The following is a 22,742-nucleotide window of genomic DNA, read 5'->3' on the forward strand; positions in this document are numbered from 1 at the left end:
ACAACAAGCAGCAAGAGTGAGCAGCCATCGTTTATTTTTTCCTCTCGCTTGCACTTTTAACATGGAGGATTACATCCATCCATTTTCTACCGCTTATTCCCTTTCGGGGTCGCGGGGGGCGCTGGCGCCTATCTCAGCTACAATCGGGCGGAAGGCGGGGTACACCCTGGACAAGTCGCCACCTCATCGCAGGGCCAACACAGATAGACAACATTCACACACTAGGGCCCATTTTTAGTGTTGCCAATCAACCTATCCCCAGGTGCTTGTCTTTGGAGGTGGGAGGAAGCCGGAGTACCCGGAGGGAACCCACGCATTCACGGGGAGAACATGCAAACTCCACACAGAAAGATCCTCAGCCTGGAATTGAACCCAGGACTGCAGGACCTTCGTATTGTGAGGCAGACGCACTAACCCCTCTGCCACCGTGAAGCCTGGAGGATTACATATCTAAAATAAAACAGTTTTCTAAACTGGACTTTCAATGGAAGCAGGAGATAATAAAGGAAGATCTCCTTCGAGACAAAGAGACTCTTAAAACTGAAGAAAGATAAGGACGACTTCTATAAACAAGTTATCGATGCTTTTGATCAGAAGGAACTGCGCATGGACTTCATTTATAAGTAAAGGTAAGACCATAATAACATTTTTTTTATTAAATGTGCTTTTCGTGATGGTATTCTTACATCACATTCAAATTTATAAACGCAGGCCTAAATTTACCGGATGCCTTTGGTAAACGCCGGAGTGAGAAGAGGTTTTAAATTAATTAGCGCCCCGGCAGCAATTCAAGGAAATACGGTATATTGAAAACTTTTAAAGTGTGAGAACATTTCCTTCTATTTTTGTTAAAGACATGAATACGTTGCTCATTTTGCAAAGCAGACCTTGCTTTTTATGGCAGTGCATCTGTGACACGCCAGCATTAAGGTGAAGGCATGATATCGATCCTCTGGAGTGAGGATGTGGACTCAACCTTGGTAAGAGTGTTAGCTTGTACCTTGGTAGCAAGCTAACACGTGTGAGACAAAAATGTGCGAAAAATACCTTTAGTTAGCCAAAGTCAGCCAGATAAACTGGTCTACATCAACTCAAATACTTCTTAAAGCAGCGTCAATTTGCAATGCAATAAAAAAAAAGGCACAATAACGAACGCTCACAAACAAACATTAGGCACCATTGCGGACGTATCATAAGATTAAAAATACAATCTATTAGATAGCTAACATGATAAGAATTAATCAATGATACAATTTTATACTTTGGGTCTATCAGAGTGCTAAAACTGACTAAAGTTTATCCACAGTCCATCTAAGATTGTGGTGCTTTTTAACCACAACATTGGAAAAATGGTTTAATAATTATAAGGAAGTTAGTGTGTGTTTGCGTTTTGTTGTCTGTTTTTAATGCTACTTCTATTTTTTTTACAGTTTTTTTTATACATGAAAAAGCTCAATTGTTTTCTTAAGCACTTTGCTTTTCCTTACTTTTAAATGGACAACATTTGATGTCATTTAAAATGTTTGTCACAGGTTAATGAGCAGCACAGTTACAGTATAAATATTTATGAATTACTCATCTTTGTTAAGCACATGCCTAAAATAACTTGTGTTGCATTTAAAAGTCAATGGAAAAATGACAGCCGTTACATAGGTGGACGTTATGTTATACAACTAGTCGACTAATCATTAAGATAGTCGTCGACTATGAAAATAGTCGCTAGTTGCAGCCCTGTATCACTGGATGAATGACCAGCAACAATTAGCGTGTTTACAAACAAAGCCTGACAATATGGCCACTTGCAATGCATTGTGGGAAACTTGGAAGAATGCAAAGCACTCATCAGAAAAAAGCTTACTATTGCCTATTCTGGAAAGTTAAAAAAACAACAATAGCCTACAAAATTAGCTCACTAGTGTCTCAAAGTTAAAAACAATCCAATCCAATCCAATCCACTTTATTTATATAGCACATTTAAACAACAATAACGTTTCCAAAGTGCTGCACAGCCTTGTTAAAAACAATATTATGCTCCACCAATGACTGAACAAAACAAAAAATTAATAAAAATAAAACCAATAAAAACAATACAAAAACAAATATGATTAAAAACTATTTTAACTATTTTAAAACAAAAAAATTAGCTTGCTAGCGCCCTTCACAAGGTGTAAAGTCACACCACAACTTTGCCTACCATTGCGCCCCCTGTGTAAATGTCAAGAAGCAGCAATAGCTTGTAAGTTAGCCAGCTAAAAGTGGGTGAAATGAGTGGTTTATTACGGTCCAGATGCTTTAATCGCTGCTTGATATCAGACATTGTTGATGTTGGCATGTCCCAGTGATCCCAGTTTGACAGGTCCTGCTACTTGGGGCCTATTCTGAGCTAATCTAATAAATCAGCTTACCAGGTTGAAGACGGTCTCCATGATGTCCCGGTTGGACATTTTTAAGTTAATGGAAAAGTTAGAGCCATTTCAATGGTTTACGTTCTATAATACGACTCGTCGACTAATCATTCTTTCCTTAACACGGATCAATCGTCCTGTCCCCTTAGCAGAACAGCCCCAAAGCATGATGTTTCCACCCCCATGCTTCAAAGTAGGTGTGGTGTTCTTGGGATGCAACTCAGTATTCTTCTTCCTCCAAACCCGACGAGTTGAGTTTATACCAAAATGGATACATGGATGATACAGCAGAGGATTGGGAGAATGTCATGTGGTCAGATGAAACCAAAATAGAACTTTTTGGTATAAACTCAACTCGTCGTGTTTGGAGGAAGAAGAATACTGAGTTGCATCCCAGGAACACCACACCTACTGGGAAGCATGGGGGTGGAAACATCATGCTTTGGGGCTGTTTTTCTGCTAAGGGGACAGGACGATTGATCCGTGTTAAGGAAAGAATGAATGGGGCCATGTATCGTGAGATTTTGAGCCAAAACCTCCTTCCATCAGTGAGAGCTTTGAATGGTTGACCAAATACTTATTTTCCACCATCATTTACAAATAAATTCTTTAAAATTCCTACGATGTAAATTCCTGGATTTTCTTTTCACATTCTGTCTCTCACAGTTGAAGTGTACCTATGAGAACATTACAGACCTCTGTCATCATTTTAAGTGGGAGAACTTGCACAATCGGTGGATGACTAAATACTTTTTTGCCCCACTGCAATTTTGTACATAAAGTGTTGTAATTATATTCCAACTCCGTGTTCTTCTTGGTCATCGCTGCCGCCACTGTCACCTCTCATCCCCCCCCCGCCGCCGCCGGACCACACCACCACAAATAGATGCCTGACCTGTGGGAAACACTGAAATATCTATCTATAAAGCAACAGTGGAGGTAGGGCTGGGCGATATATCGATATAAACGATATATCGCAGGTTTGTCTCTGTGCGATATAGAAAATGACTATATCGTAATATTCGATTATATGTTCTCACACAGTTGCTTTTAGCTGCGGGCATTACTTTACTGGCGTTTGTCACTCCTTCTCGTCTGTCCTTATCACAGAGGTGGAAAACAAGCCCGCCTTCTTACATACGTCACATACTGTCACGCATGTAGCGTCACACGCTCTCGCCGAGCAGAGAGGTAGCAGCATGGCTAACGTTAGCTGAGGCAGGTCGAGCGGAGCGGAGCTTGTGACAACACAAGAGAGAGAAGGTGCGAAAGTGATCACAAATGGAGGAAGAACAATAAATGCCCAAAATAAAGAGCAGGGGATCCATCATCTGGCGGTGGTTTGGCTTCAAGTGGGAAGATATTCAGCAGACAACAGCAATATGCAAAGTATGCAGCAGAAGTGTTACTACAAAAAAGGTAGCAACACTATTATTTTGTTCTTTCATTTAAAAAGTCACCCGTGAGAGAATGAAGAGTATTTAATAAATACAGTTTTGGTCAATTGACTTAGTTGTGATTTCCCTCTCTGCATGGAAGTTTAAAAGTAGCATATATGAATGCAGTATGAAGAAGAATGTTTGAATGTAGACACGTAGAATCATCATACTGCTGTGATTACATGCATCAAATGTTCATTCAAGGCCAAAGCAAAATATCGTAATATATATCGTATATCGCAATATGGCATAAAAATAGCGCGATATTAATAAAAGCCAATATCGCTCAGCCCTAAGTGGAGGTGACTACAACGTGCGCATTATCCGCGCATGCGTATTAAGTCGCGTTGCGCCGGGGGGAAGGAAAGGGTGAGGGGGGATTAAACAGTGGCATTGTATGTGTGTGGACACGGATAAGGTTAGGTGGGATTTAGCCTGGATAACCTTAGCCGGTTAAGTGTAAACGGGGCCGGAAGCTTAAAGGCCTACTGAAAGCCACTCCTACCGACCACGCAGTCTGATAGTTTATAAATCAATGATGAAATATTAACATTGCAACACATGCCGATACGGCCGGTTTAGTTTACTAAATTGCAATTTTAAATTTCCCACGGAGTTTCTTGTTAAAAAAGTCGCGGAATGATGACGCGTGCGCGTGACGTCCCGGGTTGCAGGGGACATATTAGCGCAGCACCATTTGCGGCTAAAAGTTGTCTGTTTTCATGGCGCAATTAAACAGTCTTCTGGACATGTATGTTGCTGAATATTTTGCAATTTGTTCAATTAATAATGGAGAAGTCAAAGTAGAAAGATGGAGTTGGGAAGCTTTAGCCTTTAGCCACACAAACACACTGTGTTTCCTTGTTTAAAGGGGAACATTATCAGCAGACCTATGTAAGCGTCAATATATACCTTGATGGTGCAGAAAAAAGACCATATATTTTTTTAACCGATTTCCGAACTCTGAATAGGTAAATTTTGGCGAATTAAACGCCTTTCTGTTTATCGCGCTGGAAGCGATGATGTCAGAATGAGACGTCGCCGAGGTAACACACCCGCCCTTTTCATTTTCAACACATTACAAACACCGGGTCTCAGCTCTGTTATTTTCCGTTTTTTTGACTATTTTTTAGAACCTTGGAGACATCATGCCTGGTGGGTGTGTTGTCGGAGGGTGTAACAACACTAACAGGGAGGGATTCAAGTTGCACCACTGGCCCCAAGATGCCAAAGTGTCTGCCGCCAGACCCCCGTTGATGCATTTGCAACTATATTAAGTTTCCTTCCACCCACATTTAATGTGAAAAAAACACTTGCCAATAGACGGATTTAAGTTGCTCCAGTGTCAAAAGATGCGAAAGTCCTGATCGTTTTGTCCGCACATTTTACCGGCGATGCTAACGCAGCTATTCGGCCATGCTATGGCTATGAATAGCGTCAATAGCTATTCGCTCAATAGCTTCAGTTTCTTCTTCAATATTTTCATACTCCAACCATCTGTTTCAATACATGCGGAATCTGTTGAACCGCTTAAGTCGCTGAAATCCGAGTTTGAATCCGAGCTAATGACACTATATCTTGCTGTGGTATTCCCATTGTTTGTTTACATTGGCAGCACTGTGTGACGTCACAGGGAAATGGCCAGTGTCTTCGCAGAGATCGAAAATAAGGCACTTTAAAGCTTTATTTAGGGATATTCCGAGACCAGTAAAAAAAATTTAAAAACTTCAAAAAACACAACAACCCACTGGGAACTGATTTTTATTGTTTTTAACCCTTTTGAAATTGTGATAATGTTCCCCTTTAAAATTCCCGCAGGTGAAGCTTTACTATGGATCAGAGCGGTCAAGCGAACATGGTTCCCGACAACTTGTCAGCCGGCAGGTTTCGGTGAGAAAATTGTGGTAAAAAGTCGCCTCTTACCGGAGATCAGCTAAGCTTGCGCCGTCCATGCAGCTGCTGTCGACTTCCCTCAGAGACTTGCGTCAAGACATCCGAGGACACACCCTCCAACTATCAGGTACTATTTAACTCACTAAAACACTAGCAACACAATAGAACAGGCGTAGGGAACCTATGGCTCTAAAGCCAGATGTGGCTCTTTTGATGACTGCACCTGGCTCTCAGATAAATCTTAGCTGACATTGCTTAACACGGTAAGTAATGAATAATTCCGCTGGTAATTACAGTGTCAAAAATAACGTTCAAAATATAAAACATTGTCATGCATTTTAATCCATCAATCGCGTTTCTACCGCACCTGTTCAAAAAGTCGCATTAATGGTAAGAAGTATTTTATTTATTTTTGGTTAGCTTCAGAATAACAATAAGAGACTTACTACACTCTAAAAATCAATCATCAATCAATCAATCAATCAATCAATGTTTATTTATATAGCCCTAAATCACAAATGTCTCAAAGGACTGTACAAACCATTAAGACTACGACATCCTCGGAAGAACCCACATAATAAAAATGTTGGTGTTACTTAAAAATGCACGCATTTAGTTGTATTCAGTCTTTAAAAAATATTATATGGCTCTCGCAGAAATACTTTTTTAAATATTTGGCTTGTATGGCTCTCTCAGCCAAAAAGGTTCCCGACCCCTGCAATAGAAAGATAAGGGATTTCCCAGAATTATCCTAGTAAATGTGTCTAAAAACATCTGAATCCGTCCCAATGCAATCGCCTTTTTTTTTCTAGTCCTTCGCTATCAATATCATCATCCACAAATCTTTTATGCTCGCTCAAATTAAATGGGGAAATTGTCGTTTTCTCGGTGTGAATAGCTCTTGCCGCTGGAGGCTCCCATTATAAACTATGTGAGGACGTAAGGAGCCCTCACACCAGTGACGTCATCGTCTGCGACTTCCGGTACAGGCAAGGCTTTTATATTAGCGAACATAAATTGTGAACTTTATCGTCGATGTTCTCTACTAAATAATTTCAGCAAAAATATGGCAATATCGCGAAATGATCAAGTATGACATACAGAATAGACCTGCTATCCCGTTTAAATAAGAAAATCTCATTTCAGTAGGTCTTTAATTAAGAACTTGCACACAAAGCAACAGTGGGGATAACTATAACGTGCGCATTTTCCGCGCATGCGTATTAGGTCGGGTTGCGCCGGCGGGAAGGAAAGGGGGAGGGGTTTTAAACAGTGCCATTGTATGTGTGTGGACACGGATAACCTTAGCCGGTTAAGTGTAAACGGGGCCGGAAGCTTAATCCAATAAATCAGCTTACCAGGTTGAAGACGGTCTCCACGACGTCCCGGTTGGACACTTCCCCGACTTCCATCAGACCGGTCAGCACGGCAAATTTCATGCGGATGCCCCGAATGGGCACGGCGGGGTTGAGAGCCACGTTGCCCGGCGTGGCGGAGGACTGATCCTCGCTCGCCATGGCCTCAGGTGGCGCCCACAGGTAAAAAAAAAAAAAAAAAAAAAAGGCACCTGTTCACCTCGGAAGTTGGAGTACTATTTCTTCTTTAATTCCCCAGTCGACACGCACTTAAAACAAATATGTCCTCCCCCATTCAAGACAAATAAAAAGTGCGTCCAACAGGAAAAGTACTACTAGTGTTCTTCCGCCGTGGAAGAACTACTTCTTGAGTCCCCAACAATTCAAGATAATTAAAAAGTGCGTCCAACAGGAAAAGTACTACTAGTGTTCTTCCGCCGTGGAAGAACTACTTCTCCAGTCCCCAACTTGATGGCACACAGTCGGACACACGCAGTCCAAAGAGACGGTGAGGGATGGAAGAAAGACGGTCCCCTGTCGCCGGTGACGAGGCTTGAAAGACGGCCACTTTAGTTGCTATTGTCCGACACTTGACAGGTAGGAGCGACAAACTCACTAACCGACCGTTTGTTGTTTTTTTAAAGAACACAAGGGCTCCGCTCGGTGTTGCTTCTACTCACTCCCGCTCGGCCGAGAGACGGCGTTCGGTGTGCTGTGTCGCCGTCGCTTCCTGCTCGCTGCTCCCCGGGTTAGGTGGATGTAGGTATGGAGCTTTCAGACCGTCACCGCCATGACAGTTGCAGCCTCTGAGTAAGTCGGGGCTGCGCATGCGCACTGGGAAGCCCGGGCTGGTTGCCTTTCAGAGGCAGCCGGCAGGTGTGTCGCTCAGGTGGAGCTTTGGAAGAGACGCACATTTCACTTGAAAATGTTGTATTACATAAATGTTAAATGATACACATGGTATAATGCAGAATAAATGTATATTATTCATATATTATTTTGTTTTAATCTTTAATTTTTTTCCTCCCATTCCCCCCTTATTTACCTGTATCTCACCATTTTTGTAAGGGGCGCCGGAAGTTGGCAGACCCGTCAGTGATCCTGTAATGTTTGTCTGATCTTGAATGAAATGTTGTTGAAAATGTGAATTTTCCTGAAGGAATAAATAAAGTATTATCTATCTATTTATATTATATATAATATATTGTATATATTATTTATTATTATCATTGTTTATTGTGAGCAAACTGTGGTGCTGAATTTCCCCCAGGGATCAATAAAGTACCTTCTATTCTATTCTACATTTACCGCTAGATTCACCAAGTCAAGTATTTTGTGTATATATATATATATATATATATATATACACAAATGCTTACATATATATACACACATACTTGCATATATACATACATATACTTGCATAGATACATATATACATTTACATACAGTCTATATACATTATATTATTATTATTTGTATGAATCATATTATATTCTAGGGGTGCCGCCCGGGGGCCAATTTCAGACCGCAGCTCGTTAATTTATTGGCCCCCTTGTAAACATTTATTGAATTCTTTATCAAGATGTTATTAGTAATGCTGTCAAAAGGTACATTCAAATCAGATTATCAGACTTTTTGAATTTTAGATTTAATATGAATAATTACAATTAGGAGAAACAGCATTGTTTCAATTAACTTGGAACTTTATATCGTATTAAAAAAAGACCCCATACTATGTCAAATGTGCAATTTCTTTGTTAGAATCGATAGAAAATGATTAAATGTGATTAATGCAATATTTTGTGTGACATATATATATTAGGGATGCACCGAAATGAAAATTTTGTGGCCGAAGCCGAATTAAACTTAAACGCTTGGCCGAATACCGAATAATGAATGCAGTTTTTATATTGCATAAATAGCCCAGAATAAATATTTAGACATGTTTTTCAAATAAAGTGATTTATTATTGAATATTGACATTTTTTAAATTTTCCAGTAGCCTCTGCTTTTCAAAAAAAAGCGCAAAGTTTTTCATTTATATTAGGCCTTCAAACAAAACATTCATTCCAAAAAAAAAAAATAAAGTGCATTAAAGTGGATAAACCCACAACAAATGAATTATTGTCCTTTTAGCAAAAGTCTGCTTAGCCACAGTAGATATGCTAATAATGTAAACAGAAGGCTCAAGTAAATCTCAATTAAGTGTGTGCTTGTAACCTCATACACTTATACAGGTAGCCTACACAACAGGCTAATAATGTAAACAGAAGGCTCAAGTAAATCTCAATTAAGTGTGTGCTTGTAACCTCATACACTTATACAGGTAGCCTACACAACAGGCTAATAATGTAAACAGAGGCCCCACTAAATCTCAATAAGTGTGTGCTTGTAACCTCATACACTTATACAGGTAGCCTACACAACAGGCTAATAATGTAAACAGAGGACCCACTAAATCTCAATAAGTGTGTGCTTGTAACCTCATACACTTATACAGGTAGCCTACACAACAGGCTAATAATGTAAACAGAGGCCCCACTAAATCTCAATAAGTGTGTGCATGTAACCTCATACACTTATACAGGTACACAACATATCCCAACGTCACTGCACGTTGGTTGATTGCGTCACCGCGTCCAAAAATTGCGTCACACGCCACTATTCGGACTTGTTCTTAACTCATTCCACCGAAGGCCGAATGTGGCTTTTTTTGCCATATTCGGCCGAATATATTCGGTTACCGATTAATCGGTGCATCCCTAATATATATATGAATATATATATATATATATATATATATATATATATATATATATATATATATATATATATGTATGTATCTATGTACTACAAATATAAATAATAAAAATACTAATAGTCATAAAAATTGATATTTTTATCTTTTACCAATACACATATTTATATCTCACAATGGGCACTTTTATCTATTTTTATCCTTTACGATACACATATTTCTATTTCACTAGGAGCACTTTTATCTATGTTTATCTTTTACCAAAACACATATTTATATCCCACTATTAACAATGTTATCTATTTCTATCCTTTACCGATACACATATTTATATCTCACTATTAACAATGTTATCTATTTCTATCTTTTACCGATACACATATTTATGTCTCACTATGAGCACTTTTATCTATTTTTATCCTTTACCGATACACATATTTATATCTCACTATGGGCACTTTTATCTATTTTTATCCTTTACCGATACACATATTTATATCTCACTATGGGCACTTTTATCTATTTTTATCCTTTACGATACACATATTTCTATTTCACTAGGAGCACTTTTATCTATGTTTATCTTTTACCAAAACACATATTTATATCTCACTATTAACAATGTTATCTATTTCTATCTTTTACCGATACACATATTTATATCTCACTATTAGCACTTTTATCTATGCTTATCTTTTACCAAAACACATATTTATATCCCACTATTAACAATGTTATCTATTTCTATCCTTTACCGATACATCTATTTATATCTCACTATGAGCACTTTTGACAAATTGCAGTGGTCGGGGTATAGTTTAGCAATCCAGAAAGCACAATGTCATCTAATAGTAGCAGTGATCATAATGCTAATAATAATAATAATGCTAATAGTGAAGAATAGAAGATGAGTTGAAAAGCAGAGGTAAACTAGGGTAAAGAGCAGATGTTTACATGCATGGATCAGTAATGAGAATGTGGGCAAACAAGAGCGTGTTGACTCAGTTGGCATCACCACCAGCTCAGGAGCAAATACTCCTGACCTCGCACACATTTCCTTTTGTTTTCTTTCTGTGCTGACCTTTGTGTCACTCCATTTACATGATGCAAAGTCACATGGCCATTGAACGCCACACCTGCTTGTGGACATTTCCATTCAATTGTTCACCCAACTTTTTCAGCGGAAAGATGCTTTGACCAAACTGCATGTCTTGTAAGTACAATACAAGTTTTGTAGGTGTATACATCAGTCATATTTTGGTACTTGATGCATGCTAACGTTGAAAAACACATCGTTCAGGTATAGACCTCAGATCAATATGTTTTAACACTTGACGCATGTTAGCATTTTAGCATGCTAACATTAGGTTTCCAAGCTCATTTAGCAGGTATACACTTCGGTGTCATATTATTAGCATTCTAACATTAGCATGTTAATTTTGTTGCTAGGTATTCACCTCATCATCAAATATTTTGTTACTTGAGAAATGCTACCTGTTAGAATGCTAATGTTAGTATGTTAACTTTTTGAAGCTAATTTTGTAGGTATACAGTCATATTTTGGTACTTGATGCATGCTAACGTTGAAAAACACATTTTTCAGTTATAGACCTCCGATGAATATATTTAAACACTTGACGCATGTCACTTAGCATTTTAGCATGCTAACATTAGGTTTCCAAGCTCATTTAGCAGGTATTCACCTTATTATTAGCATGCTAATTTTGTTGTTAGATATACACCTCAGCATCAAATATTTTGTTACTTGAGGAAAGCAACCTGTTAGCATGCTAGTGTTAGTATGCTAACTTTTTCAAAGCAAGTTTTGTAGGTGTATACATCAGTCGTATTTTAGTACTTGATGCATGCCAGGGTTGAAAAACACATCGTTCAGGTATAGACCTCAGATGAATATGTTTTAACACTTGCTGCATGTTAGCATTTTAGCATGCTAACATTAGATTTCCAAGCTCATATACACATCAGTGTCACATTACAAATAATCATTAACTTTAGAATTTCATGCCAGTAACACGTGACATAGAAGTTGTGAAAGGTGGAAATAAATACTGATAAAGTTCAGGAATGCTCATCAAACACTTATTTGGAACATCCCACATGTGTGCAGGCTAATTGGAAACAGGTGGGTGCCATGATTGGGTATAAAAACAGCTTCCCAAAAAATGCTCAGTCTTTCACAAGAAAGGATGGGGCGAGGTACACCCCTTTGTCCACAACTGCGTGAGCAAATAGTCAAACAGTTTAAGAACAACCTTTCTCAAAGTGCAATTGCAAGAAATTTAGGGATTTCAACATCTACGGTCCATAATGTCATCAAAAGGTTCAGAAAATCTGGAGAAATCACTTCACGTAAGCGGCATGGCCGGAAACCAACATTGAATGACCGTGACCTTCCATCCCTCAGACAGCACTGTATCATAAACCGACATCAATCTCTAAAGGATATCGCCACATGGGCTCAGGAACACTTCAGAAAACCACTAAATACAGTTGGTCGCTACATCTGTAAGTGCAAGTTAAAGCTCTACTATGCAAAGCGAAAGCCATTTATCAACAACATCCAGAAACGTCGCCGGCTTCTCTGGGCCCGAGATCATCTAAGACGGACTGATGCAAAGTGGAAAAGTGTTCTGTGGTCTGACGAGGCCACATTTCAAATTGTCTTTGGAAATATTCGACGTGGTGTCATCCGGACCAAACGGGAAGCGAACCATCCAGACTGTTATCGACGCAAAGTTCAAAAGCCAGCATCTGTGATGGTATGGGGGTGCATTAGTGCCCAAGGCATGGGTAACTTACACATCTGTGAAGGCACCATTAATGCTGAAAGGTACCAGTTTTGGAACAACATATGCTGCCATCTAAGCGCCGTCTTTTTTAAGGACGCCCCTGCTTATTTCAGCAAGACAATGCAAAGCCACATTCAGCACGTGTTACAACAGCGTGGCTTCGGAAAAAAAGAGTGTGGGTACTTTCCTGGCCCGCCTGCAGTCCAGACCCTGTCTCCCATGCGAAATGTGTGGAGCATTATGAAGCGTAAAATAGGACAGCGGAGACCCCGGACTGTTGAAGGACTGAAGCTCTACATAAAACAAGAATGGTAAAGAATTCCACTTTCAAAGCTTCCACAATGAGTTTCCTAAGTTCCCAAACATTTATTGAGTGTTGTTAAAAGAAAAGGTGATGTAACACAGTGGTGAACATGCCCTTTCCCAACTACTTTGGCACGTGTTGCAGCCATGAAATTCTAAGTTAATTATTATTTGCCAAAAAAAAATAAAGTTTATGAGTTTGAACATCAAATATGTTGTCTTTGTAGCATATTCAACTGAATATGGGTTGAAAAGGATTTGCAAATCATTGTATTCCGTTTATATTTACATCTAACACAATTTCCCAACTCATATGGAAACAAGGTTTGTATTTTGGTATTTCATAATGGTAACTGTAAGCATGTTAGCAGAGTACTGTTAGCAAGTTAGCTTTTTTTCAGCTCCTTTTGCTCATATTTGCTTGTGATGCTGGCCAGCGTGCTAACTGTTAGGCATTTTCCAGTTTTTGGAAGAAAAAAAATGGGTATATGGTACTGGTACTATTCAATCAGGGTCTGGAGCGTAACCCCTGGTGAAAAGTAGTGATGTACACTCAACAGATATAAGCTGAACATTTAATACAGTGAACGAAAAGATCATTGAAATGTCCGGTTTCTTCTTTTAGGTAGACCTGCGTGCCAAAAATAATCACGAAAAAAAAAGACATCTCCACTCAACAAGACAAAATAAAGGTTGACGTGTGTTCACTCGTCAACCTTTCTGTTTTGATTTGTAATATTTATCTTCTTCAGTCCAGCTGTACGACGTGGCGGAAAGCAAACATTAAGGCCGACTGACGGCTCCCCTTTGCTTGCCTTTAAAGATCACAAGGCCGTGACAAAATGTGGACGTGACGTGCGGATGCATGTCTTTTTTGGTGCATTCTATCCTTGCAGCTTGTTGTTAAAAACCTGTGTGTTTGGTCTTTTTGCGGGGAAAGTGTGAGTGTTGATGACACCAAAGCAGCTGTTGCCAGGAAAGTGTAACTTGGCCCCCAGGGAGCAGCCAGGCCAGGGAGTCATGGAAGCTTTGAGACACAGGGGGTGTTTTTAAGTCATCTCTGCAGCCTGTGGCCGTTTTTTTTTTTTTTTTATTAAAAACCTGACATGGAACTTGTTGTGTGGCAATCTAAGAGATCAGAGATCAGCCATTATATTTTGGTTACCGTGTTTCCTTGAATTGCCGGCGGGGCGCTAATTCATTTAAAACCTCTTCCCACTCCGGCACTTACCAAAGGAATGCGGTAAATTTAGGCCTGCGCTTATAAATTTGAGTGTGATGTAAGGATACCACCATGAAAAGCACATTTAATAAAAAAAAACATTATTATGGTCTTACCTTTACTTGTAAATGAAGTCATCTCTGCAGCCTGTGGCTGTTTTGTTTTTTTTAATTAAAAACCTGACATGGAACTTGTTGTGTGGCAATCTAAGAGATTATTTTGGTTACCGTGTTTCCTTGAATTGCCGCCGGGGCGATAATTAATTCACTCCGGCGTTTACCAAAGGCATGCGGTAAATTTAGGCCTGCGCTTATAAATTTGAGTGTGATGTAAGGAAGGCTACCTGTTAGCATGCTAATGTAAGTATGCTAACTTTTTTAAAGCAAATTTTGTAGGTATACACATCAGTCAGATTTTGGTACTTGATGCATGCTAACGTTGAAAAACACATTTTTCAGTTATAGACCTCCGATGAATATATTTAAACACTGACCATGGATGAAGTACTGGCTGTCCAAAGTCGAGACCCAGGATGGACCGCTCGTCGGGACCCAGGATGGACCGCTCGCCTGTGTATCGGTTGGGGACATCTCTACGCTGCTGATCCGCTTGAGATGGTTTCCTGTGGACGGGACTCTCGCTGCGGTCTTGGATCCGCTTGAACTGAACTCTCGCGGCTGTGTTGGAGCCACTATGGATTGAACTTTCACAGTATCATGTTAGACCCGCTCGACATCCATTGCTTTCGGTCTCCTAGAGGGGGGGGGGGGGGGGGGGTTGCCCACATCTGAGGTCCTCTCCAAGGTTTCTCATAGTCAGCATTGTCACTGGCGTCCCACTGGATGTGAATTCTCCCTGCCCACTGGGTGTGAGTTTTCCTTGCCCTTTTGTGGGTTCTTCCGAGGATGTTGTAGTCGTAATGATTTGTGCAGTCCTTTGAGACATTTGTGATTTGGGGCTATATAAATAAACATTGATTGATTGATTGATTGACTTGACACAAGTCACTTAGCATTTTAGCATGCTAACATTAGGTTTCCAAGCTCATTTAGCAGGTATACACTTCGGTGTCATATCATAGCATTCTAACATTAGCATGTTAATTTTGTTGCTAGGTATTCACCTCATCATTAAATATTTTGTTACTTGAGAAACGCTACCTGTTAGCATGCTAATGTTAGTATGTTAACTTTTTTAAGCAAGTTTTGTAGGTATACAGTCATATTTTGGTACTTGATGCATGCTAACGTTGAAAAACACATTTTTCAGTTATAGACCTCCGATGAATATATTTAAACACTTGACGCATGTCACTTAGCATTTTAGCATGCTAACATTAGGTTTCCAAGCTCATTTAACAGGTATATACCTTATTATTAGCATGCTAATTTTGTTGTTAGATATACACCTCAGCATCAAATATTTTGTTACTTGAGGAAAGCAACCTGATAGCATGCTAATGTTAGTATGCTAACTTTTTCAAAGGCCTGAATTTAGGCCTGCGCTTATAAATTTGAGTGTGATGTAAGGATACCACCATGAAAAGCACATTTAATAAAAAAAAAACATTATTATGGTCTTACCTTTACTTGTAAATGAAGTCATCTCTGCAGCCTGTGGCCGTTTGTTTTTTTTTAATTAAAAACCTGACATGGAACTTGTTGTGTGGCAATCTAAGAGATTATTTTGGTTACCGTGTTTCCTAGAATTGCCGCCGGGGCGATAGTTAATTCACTCCGGCGTTTACCAAAGGCGTGCGGTAAAGGCAAGCATGCGCTAATTTTTTTAAAACCTCTTCTCACTCGGCGCTTACCAAAAGGCATGCGGTAAATTTAGGCATGCGCTTATAGATTTGAGTGTGATGTAAGGATACCATCATGAAAAGCACATTTAATAAAAAAAAAAACGTTATTATGGTCTTACCTTTACTTATAAATGAAGTCCATGTGCAGCTCCTTCTGATCAAAAGCATCGATAACTTGTTTATAGAAGTCTTCCTTATCTTTCTTCAGTTTTAAAAGTCTCTCCGTCTCGATGGAGATCTTCCTTTATTACCTCCTGCTTGGATTGAAAGTCCAGTTTAGAAAACAGTTTTATTTTAGATATGTAATCCTCCATGTTAAAAGTGCAAGCGAGAGGGGGAAAATAACGATGGCTGCTCACTCTTGCTGCTTGTTGTCACTTCTTCTGCAGCCGAGTAGTCGCAAGAAGGATAACTAGCGCCCTCTACCACCAGGAGGCGGCAGTCATTTAATGACTCATATTTGACACACGCAGCTACGGTATATTAATAAAACCTAGCTGCTTACTGTTCTTTTTAGCATATTCAATAGCTTGGACCTTGAATCCTACTGAATAGCTCTTAATCTTCTTCCCTTTATGCGATTTCAAATGATTCAAATCAGCCTCCTCCATTTTGAAAATGACGACAGGTGAAGTGTCACTCGTGACGTGACGAGTTTGACCCAGTGGAAATTCTAGACATGCGCTAATAAAAATTATATTTTGCGAAACCAGTTTGAGCCGGCAGTAATTCTAGGCAGGCGCATACTATATACCCGGCGGCAATTCAAGGAAATACGGTAATTCTTGGTTTTATCCCCACATATTATATATTTGGTGTGCATGCAAGTTGTATTATGTTTATGTGCTGTTTTTGCATTATCTCTATAGCACATTCTTTTTTGTTTAGTTTGACCTTAATATGTACTTTAACAACTACTTTTTCAGGTCAATATTTCCTATATTACCAGTGTTCTTGTGACAAGCAAAGGAATCATTTAAAAACTTGACTTCTGACTGAGCATACGAAAAAAATCCTCATCTACATTTTATTGATTTGGAAAACTAATACATGAAATAGTCACAAAAAACAAAAACATACATGCATGTAAGTGAGTGTATTTTAGATGTTTTTTATGAATTAAATCAATCCCTTTTATGTGTGTGTTTTTATTATTTCATTACTTTTTTTTTGTTTTACATTATTTCTATTTTCGAGTAATACTATTTAATTTAAAAAAAAGTATACTGTATTTATGTATATGATTAATATTTTTGTGTTAATATCATTTAATCAAAAGTTTAAGGTTTTATGTGTGTGTTTGTATTATTTCATTTTTTTGTTATTTCTTTTTTTAATTAAATAATGCCATTCAAATTTTTTTAATTTACACTGTATTTAGATATATAGATAGTACTTTATTATTTGTATGATTGATAATTATTTGTGTTAATGTCATTTTATTTAACAGTTTAAAACAAAAAACGGACTCTAGTTTTGTAATTAAAAATAAATGTATACATCATGTACAGTAAGTAACGTTAGAATTGTATGTTATTTTCAGATTAATAAGTCACTATTTTTTATTTTATTTAGTTCTTGAATGTATTATATTGTAATAATATTTTGTAGATATTACTTCTCTCCTCTCTGAGCTGCAACCTTATCGTGGTAGAGGAGTTTGCGTGTCCCAATGATCCTAGGAGCTATGTTGTCCGGGGGCATAAAGCCCCCTGGTAGGGTCTCCCAAGGCAAACAGGTTCTAGGTGAGGGATCAGACAAAGAGCAGCTCGAAGACCTATATGAAGAAGAAACATCATGGACCCAGATTTCCCTCGCCCGGACGCGGGTCACCGGGGCCCCCCTCTGGAGCCAGGCCCGGAGGTGGGGCACGATGGCGAGCGCCTGGTGGCCGGGCCTGTTCCCATGGGGCCCGGCCGGGCACAGCCCGAAGAGGCAACGTGGGTCACCCCTCCAATGGGCTCACCACCCATAGCAGGGGCCATAGAGGTCGGGTGCATTGTGAGCTGGGCGACAGCCGAAGGCAGGGCACTTGGCGGTCCGATCCTCGGCTACAGAAGCTAGCTCTTGGGACGTGGAACGTCACGTCACTGGGGGGGAAAGAGCCTGAGCTAGTGCGCGAAGTCGAGAAATTCCGGCTGGATATAGTCGGACTCACTTCGACGCACAGCAAGGGCTCTGGAACCACTTCTCTCGAGAGGGACTGGACCCTCTTCCACTCTGGCGTTGCCGGCAGTGAGAGGCGACGGGCTGGGGTGGCAATTCTTGTTTCCCCCCGACTCAAAGCCTGTACGTTGGAGTTTAACCCGGTGGACGAAAGGGTAGCCTCCCTCCGCCTTCGGGTGGGGGGACGGGTCCTGACTGTTGTTTGTGCTTATGCACCAAACAGCAGTTCAGAGTACCCACCCTTTTTGGGAACGCTCGAGGGAGTACTGGAAAGTGCTCCCCCGGGTGATTCCCTTGTCCTACTGGGAGACTTCAACGCTCACGTTGGCAACGACAGTGAAACCTGGAGAGGCGTGATTGGGAAGAATGGCCGCCCGGATCTGAACCCGAGTGGTGTTTTGTTATTGGACTTTTGTGCTCGTCACAGTTTGTCCATAACGAACACCATGTTCAAACATAAGGGTGTCCATATGTGCACTTGGCACCAGGACACCCTAGGCCGCAGTTCCATGATCGACTTTGTAGTTGTGTCATCGGATTTGCGGCCTCATGTTATGGACACTCGGGTGAAGAGAGGGGCGGAGCTTTCTACCGATCACCACCTGGTGGTGAGTTGGCTGCGATGGTGGGGGAGGATGCCGGACAGACCTGGGAGGCCCAAACGCATTGTGAGGGTCTGCTGGGAACGTCTGGCAGAGTCTCCTGTCAGACAAAGTTTCAATTCCCACCTCCGGAAGAACTTTGAACATGTCACGAGGGAGGTGCTGGACATTGAGTCCGAGTGGACCATGTTCCGCACCTCTATTGTCGAGGCGGCAGATCGGAGCTGTGGCCGCAAGGTAGTTGGTGCCTGTCGGGGCGGCAATCCTAAAACCCCCTGGTGGACACCAGCGGTGAGGGATGCCGTCAAGCTGAAGAAGGAGTCCTATCGGGTCCTTTTGACTCATAGGACTCCGGAGGCAGTGGACAGGTACCGACAGGCCAAGCGGTGTGCAGCTTCAGCGGTCGCGGAGGCAAAAACTCGGACATGGGAAGAGTTCGGGGAAGCTATGGAAAACGACTTCCGGACGGCTTCGAAGCGATTCTGGACCACCGTCCGCCGCCTCAGGAAGGGGAAGCAGTGCACTATCAACACCGTGTATGGTGCGGATGGTGTTCTGCTGACCTCGACTGCGGATGTTGTGGACAGGTGGAAGGAATACTTCGAAGACCTCCTCAATCCCACCAACACGTCTTCCTATGAGGAAGCAGTGCCTGGGGAATCTGTGGTGGACTCTCCTATTTCTGGGGCTGAGGTCGCTGAGGTAGTTAAAAAGCTCCTCGGTGGCAAGGCCCCAGGGGTGGACGAGATCCGCCCGGAGTTCCTTAAGGCTCTGGATGCTGTGGGGCTGTCTTGGTTGACAAGACTTTGCAGCATCGCGTGGACATCGGGGGCGGTACCTCTGGATTGGCAGACCGGGGTGGTGGTTCCTCTCTTCAAAAAGGGGGACCGGAGGGTGTGTTCCAACTATCGTGGGATCACACTCCTCAGCCTTCCCGGTAAGGTTTATTCAGGTGTACTGGAGAGGAGGCTACGTCGGATAGTCGAACCTCGGATTCAGGAGGAACAGTGTGGTTTTCGTCCTGGTCGTGGAACTGTGGACCAGCTCTATACTCTCGGCAGGGTTCTTGAGGGTGCATGGGAGTTTGCCCAACCAGTCTACATGTGCTTTGTGGACTTGGAGAAGGCATTCGACCGTGTCCCTCGGGAAGTCCTGTGGGGAGTGCTCAGAGAGTATGGGGTATCGGACTGTCTTATTGTGGCGGTCCATTCCCTGTACGATCAGTGCCAGAGCTTGGTCCGCATTGCCGGCAGTAAGTCGAATACATTTCCAGTGAGGGTTGGACTCCGCCAAGGCTGTCCTTTGTCACCGATTCTGTTCATAACTTTTATGGACAGAATTTCTAGGCGCAGTCAAGGCGTTGAGGGGTTCCGGTTTGGTAACCGCAGGATTAGGTCTCTGCTTTTTGCAGATGATGTGGTCCTGATGGCTTCATCTGACCGGGGTCTTCAGCTCTCGCTGGATCGGTTCGCAGCCGAGTGTGAAGCGACCGGAATGAGAATCAGCACCTCCAAGTCCGAGTCCATGGTTCTCGCCCGGAAAAGGGTGGAGTGCCATCTCCGGGTTGGGGAGGAGACCCTGCCCCAAGTGGAGGAGTTCAAGTACCTAGGAGTCTTGTTCACGAGTGAGGGAAGAGTGGATCGTGAGATCAACAGGCGGATCGGTGCGGCGTCTTCAGTAATGCGGACGTTATACCGGTCCGTTGTGGTGAAGAAGGAGCTGAGCCGGAAGGCAAAGCTCTCAATTTACCGGTCGATCTACGTTCCCATCCTCACCTATGGTCATGAGCTTTGGGTCATGACCGAAAGGATAAGATCACGGGTACAAGCGGCCGAAATGAGTTTCCTCCGCCGTGTGGCGGGGCTCTCCCTTAGAGATAGGGTGAGAAGCTCTGCCATCCGGGAGGAACTCAAAGTAAAGCCGCTGCTCCTTCACATCGAGAGGAGCCAGATGAGGTGGTTCGGGCATCTGGTCAGGATGCCACCCGAACGCCTCCCTAGGGAGGTGTTTAGGGCACGTCCAACCGGTAGGAGGCCACGGGGAAGACCCAGGACACGTTGGGAAGACTATGTCTCCCGGCTGGCCTGGGAACGCCTCGGGATCCCCCGGGAAGAGCTAGACGAAGTGGCTGGGGAGAGGGAAGTCTGGGTTTCCCTGCTTAGGCTGTTGCCCCCGCGACCCGACCTCGGATAAGCGGAAGATGATGGATGGATGGATGGATATTACTTCTATTTGTGTTAATGACCAGTACGATGTAATGTTCTTCAATTCACATATCCTTATCTTAATGTTATTGATTTGACAAAATAATACGTACAATAAATACAAAAAAATACAAAAACATGTATGCATGTAAGTGATTCAACAGTATGTTTTGGATTGTTTTTATGAATTAAATTAATCACTTTTATGTGTGTGTTTTTATTATTTAATGTGTTGTTATTTATATTTTTAATTAAATCTTTTTTTTTTTAATTTACACTGTATATATGTATATGATTGATAATTATTTGTGTTGATGTCATGTTAATCAACAGTTTAAAACAAAAATCGGACTCAGGTTTTGGAATTAAAAATAATTAAATATATACATCATGTAAGTAACTTTATAATCGTATGTTATTTTCCGATTAATAAGTCACAAGTTTTTATTTCGACTATTTTCTTGACTGTATTATAATGTAATCATATTTTGTAGATATTACTAATATTTATTTGTGTAATTACCATTACAATCTAATTTTCTTCTATTCACATATCCTTATCTTAATGTTATTGATTTGAAAAATTAATAACAAAAAATACAAAAACATGTATGCATGTAAGTGACTCAACAGTATGTTTTAGATTGTTTTTATGAAAGATATTGATCACTTTTTTGTGTGTGTTTTTAGTATTTAATTTTTTTGTTATTTTCATTTTTAATCAAATAATACAATTTTTTGTATTTAAACTGAATATATGTATATGATTGATAATTATTTGTCATTTTAATCAATAGTTTAAAACAAAAAACGGACTCTGGTTATAAAAATAATTAAATCTTGGAAGTAATTTCATAATCTTATGTTATTTTGAGTTTAATAAGTCACTATTTTTATGTCGACTATTATCATGAATTCATTATAATGTCAAAATATTTAGTAGATGTTACTTATATTTATTTGTGTTAATGACCATTACAATCTAATTTTCTTCTATTCACATATCCTTATCTTAATGTTATTGATTTGAAAACCTAATATATACAATAAATACAAAAAAATGTATGCATATAAGTTAGTCAACAGTATGTTTTAAATTGTTTTTAAGAAATTAATTGATCACTTTTAGGTGTGTGTTTTTATTATTTCATTACTTATTTTTGTGTTATTTCTATTTTTAATTAAATACCATTTAATTTTTTTTATTTACACTGTATGTACTTATCTTAATGTTATTGATTTGAAAAACTAATATGTACAAAAAAATACAAAAACATGTGTGCATGTAAGTGATTCAACAGTATGTTTTGGATTGTTTTTATGAATTAAAATATTAACTTTTGTGTGTGTTTTTATTATTCCATTACTTCATTTTTTTGTTATTTCTATTTTTAATTAAGTAATATAATTTTTTTTACACTATATATGCACATGATTGATGATTATTTTTTTAATGTCATTTTAATCAATAGTTTAAAACAATAAACGGAATTGGGTATTGTAAATTAAAAATAATTAAATCATGTAAGTCATTTTATAATCTTATGTTATTTTCAGTTTGATAAGTCACTATTTTTTATGTCGACTATAATCTTGAATTTATTATTATGTCAAAATATTTAGTAGATGTTACTTATATTTATTTGTGTTTATGACCATTACAATCTAATTTTCTTCTATTCACATATTCTTATCTTAATGCTATTGATTTGAAAAACTAATATATACAATAAATACAAAAAAAAAAAACATGTATGCATGTAAGTCATTCAACAGTA

At 40.0% G+C, this 22,742-nt stretch overlaps 2 protein-coding genes across 2 annotated transcripts in view; one reads left to right on the plus strand and one right to left on the minus strand.

The window, feature by feature from the left end:
- The window catches only part of lrba (LPS-responsive vesicle trafficking, beach and anchor containing), a 971,728-nt gene extending 963,809 nt beyond the window's left edge, over window positions 1-7,919 (minus strand). Inside the window, exon 1 of the mRNA XM_061881243.1 lies at window positions 7,096-7,919. Coding sequence (XP_061737227.1) covers window positions 7,096-7,254 — 159 coding nt within the window. The 5' untranslated portion in view covers window positions 7,255-7,919. The remainder of the gene's footprint in view (window positions 1-7,095) is intronic.
- LOC133539140 (uncharacterized) overlaps window positions 1-22,742 on the plus strand; it is a 377,041-nt gene that overhangs the window by 8,819 nt on the left and 345,480 nt on the right. The window lies entirely within an intron of this gene.

The sequence above is a fragment of the Nerophis ophidion genome, linkage group LG20 (assembly GCF_033978795.1).
Source record: "Nerophis ophidion isolate RoL-2023_Sa linkage group LG20, RoL_Noph_v1.0, whole genome shotgun sequence".
NCBI classification, from domain to species: domain Eukaryota; kingdom Metazoa; phylum Chordata; class Actinopteri; order Syngnathiformes; family Syngnathidae; genus Nerophis; species Nerophis ophidion.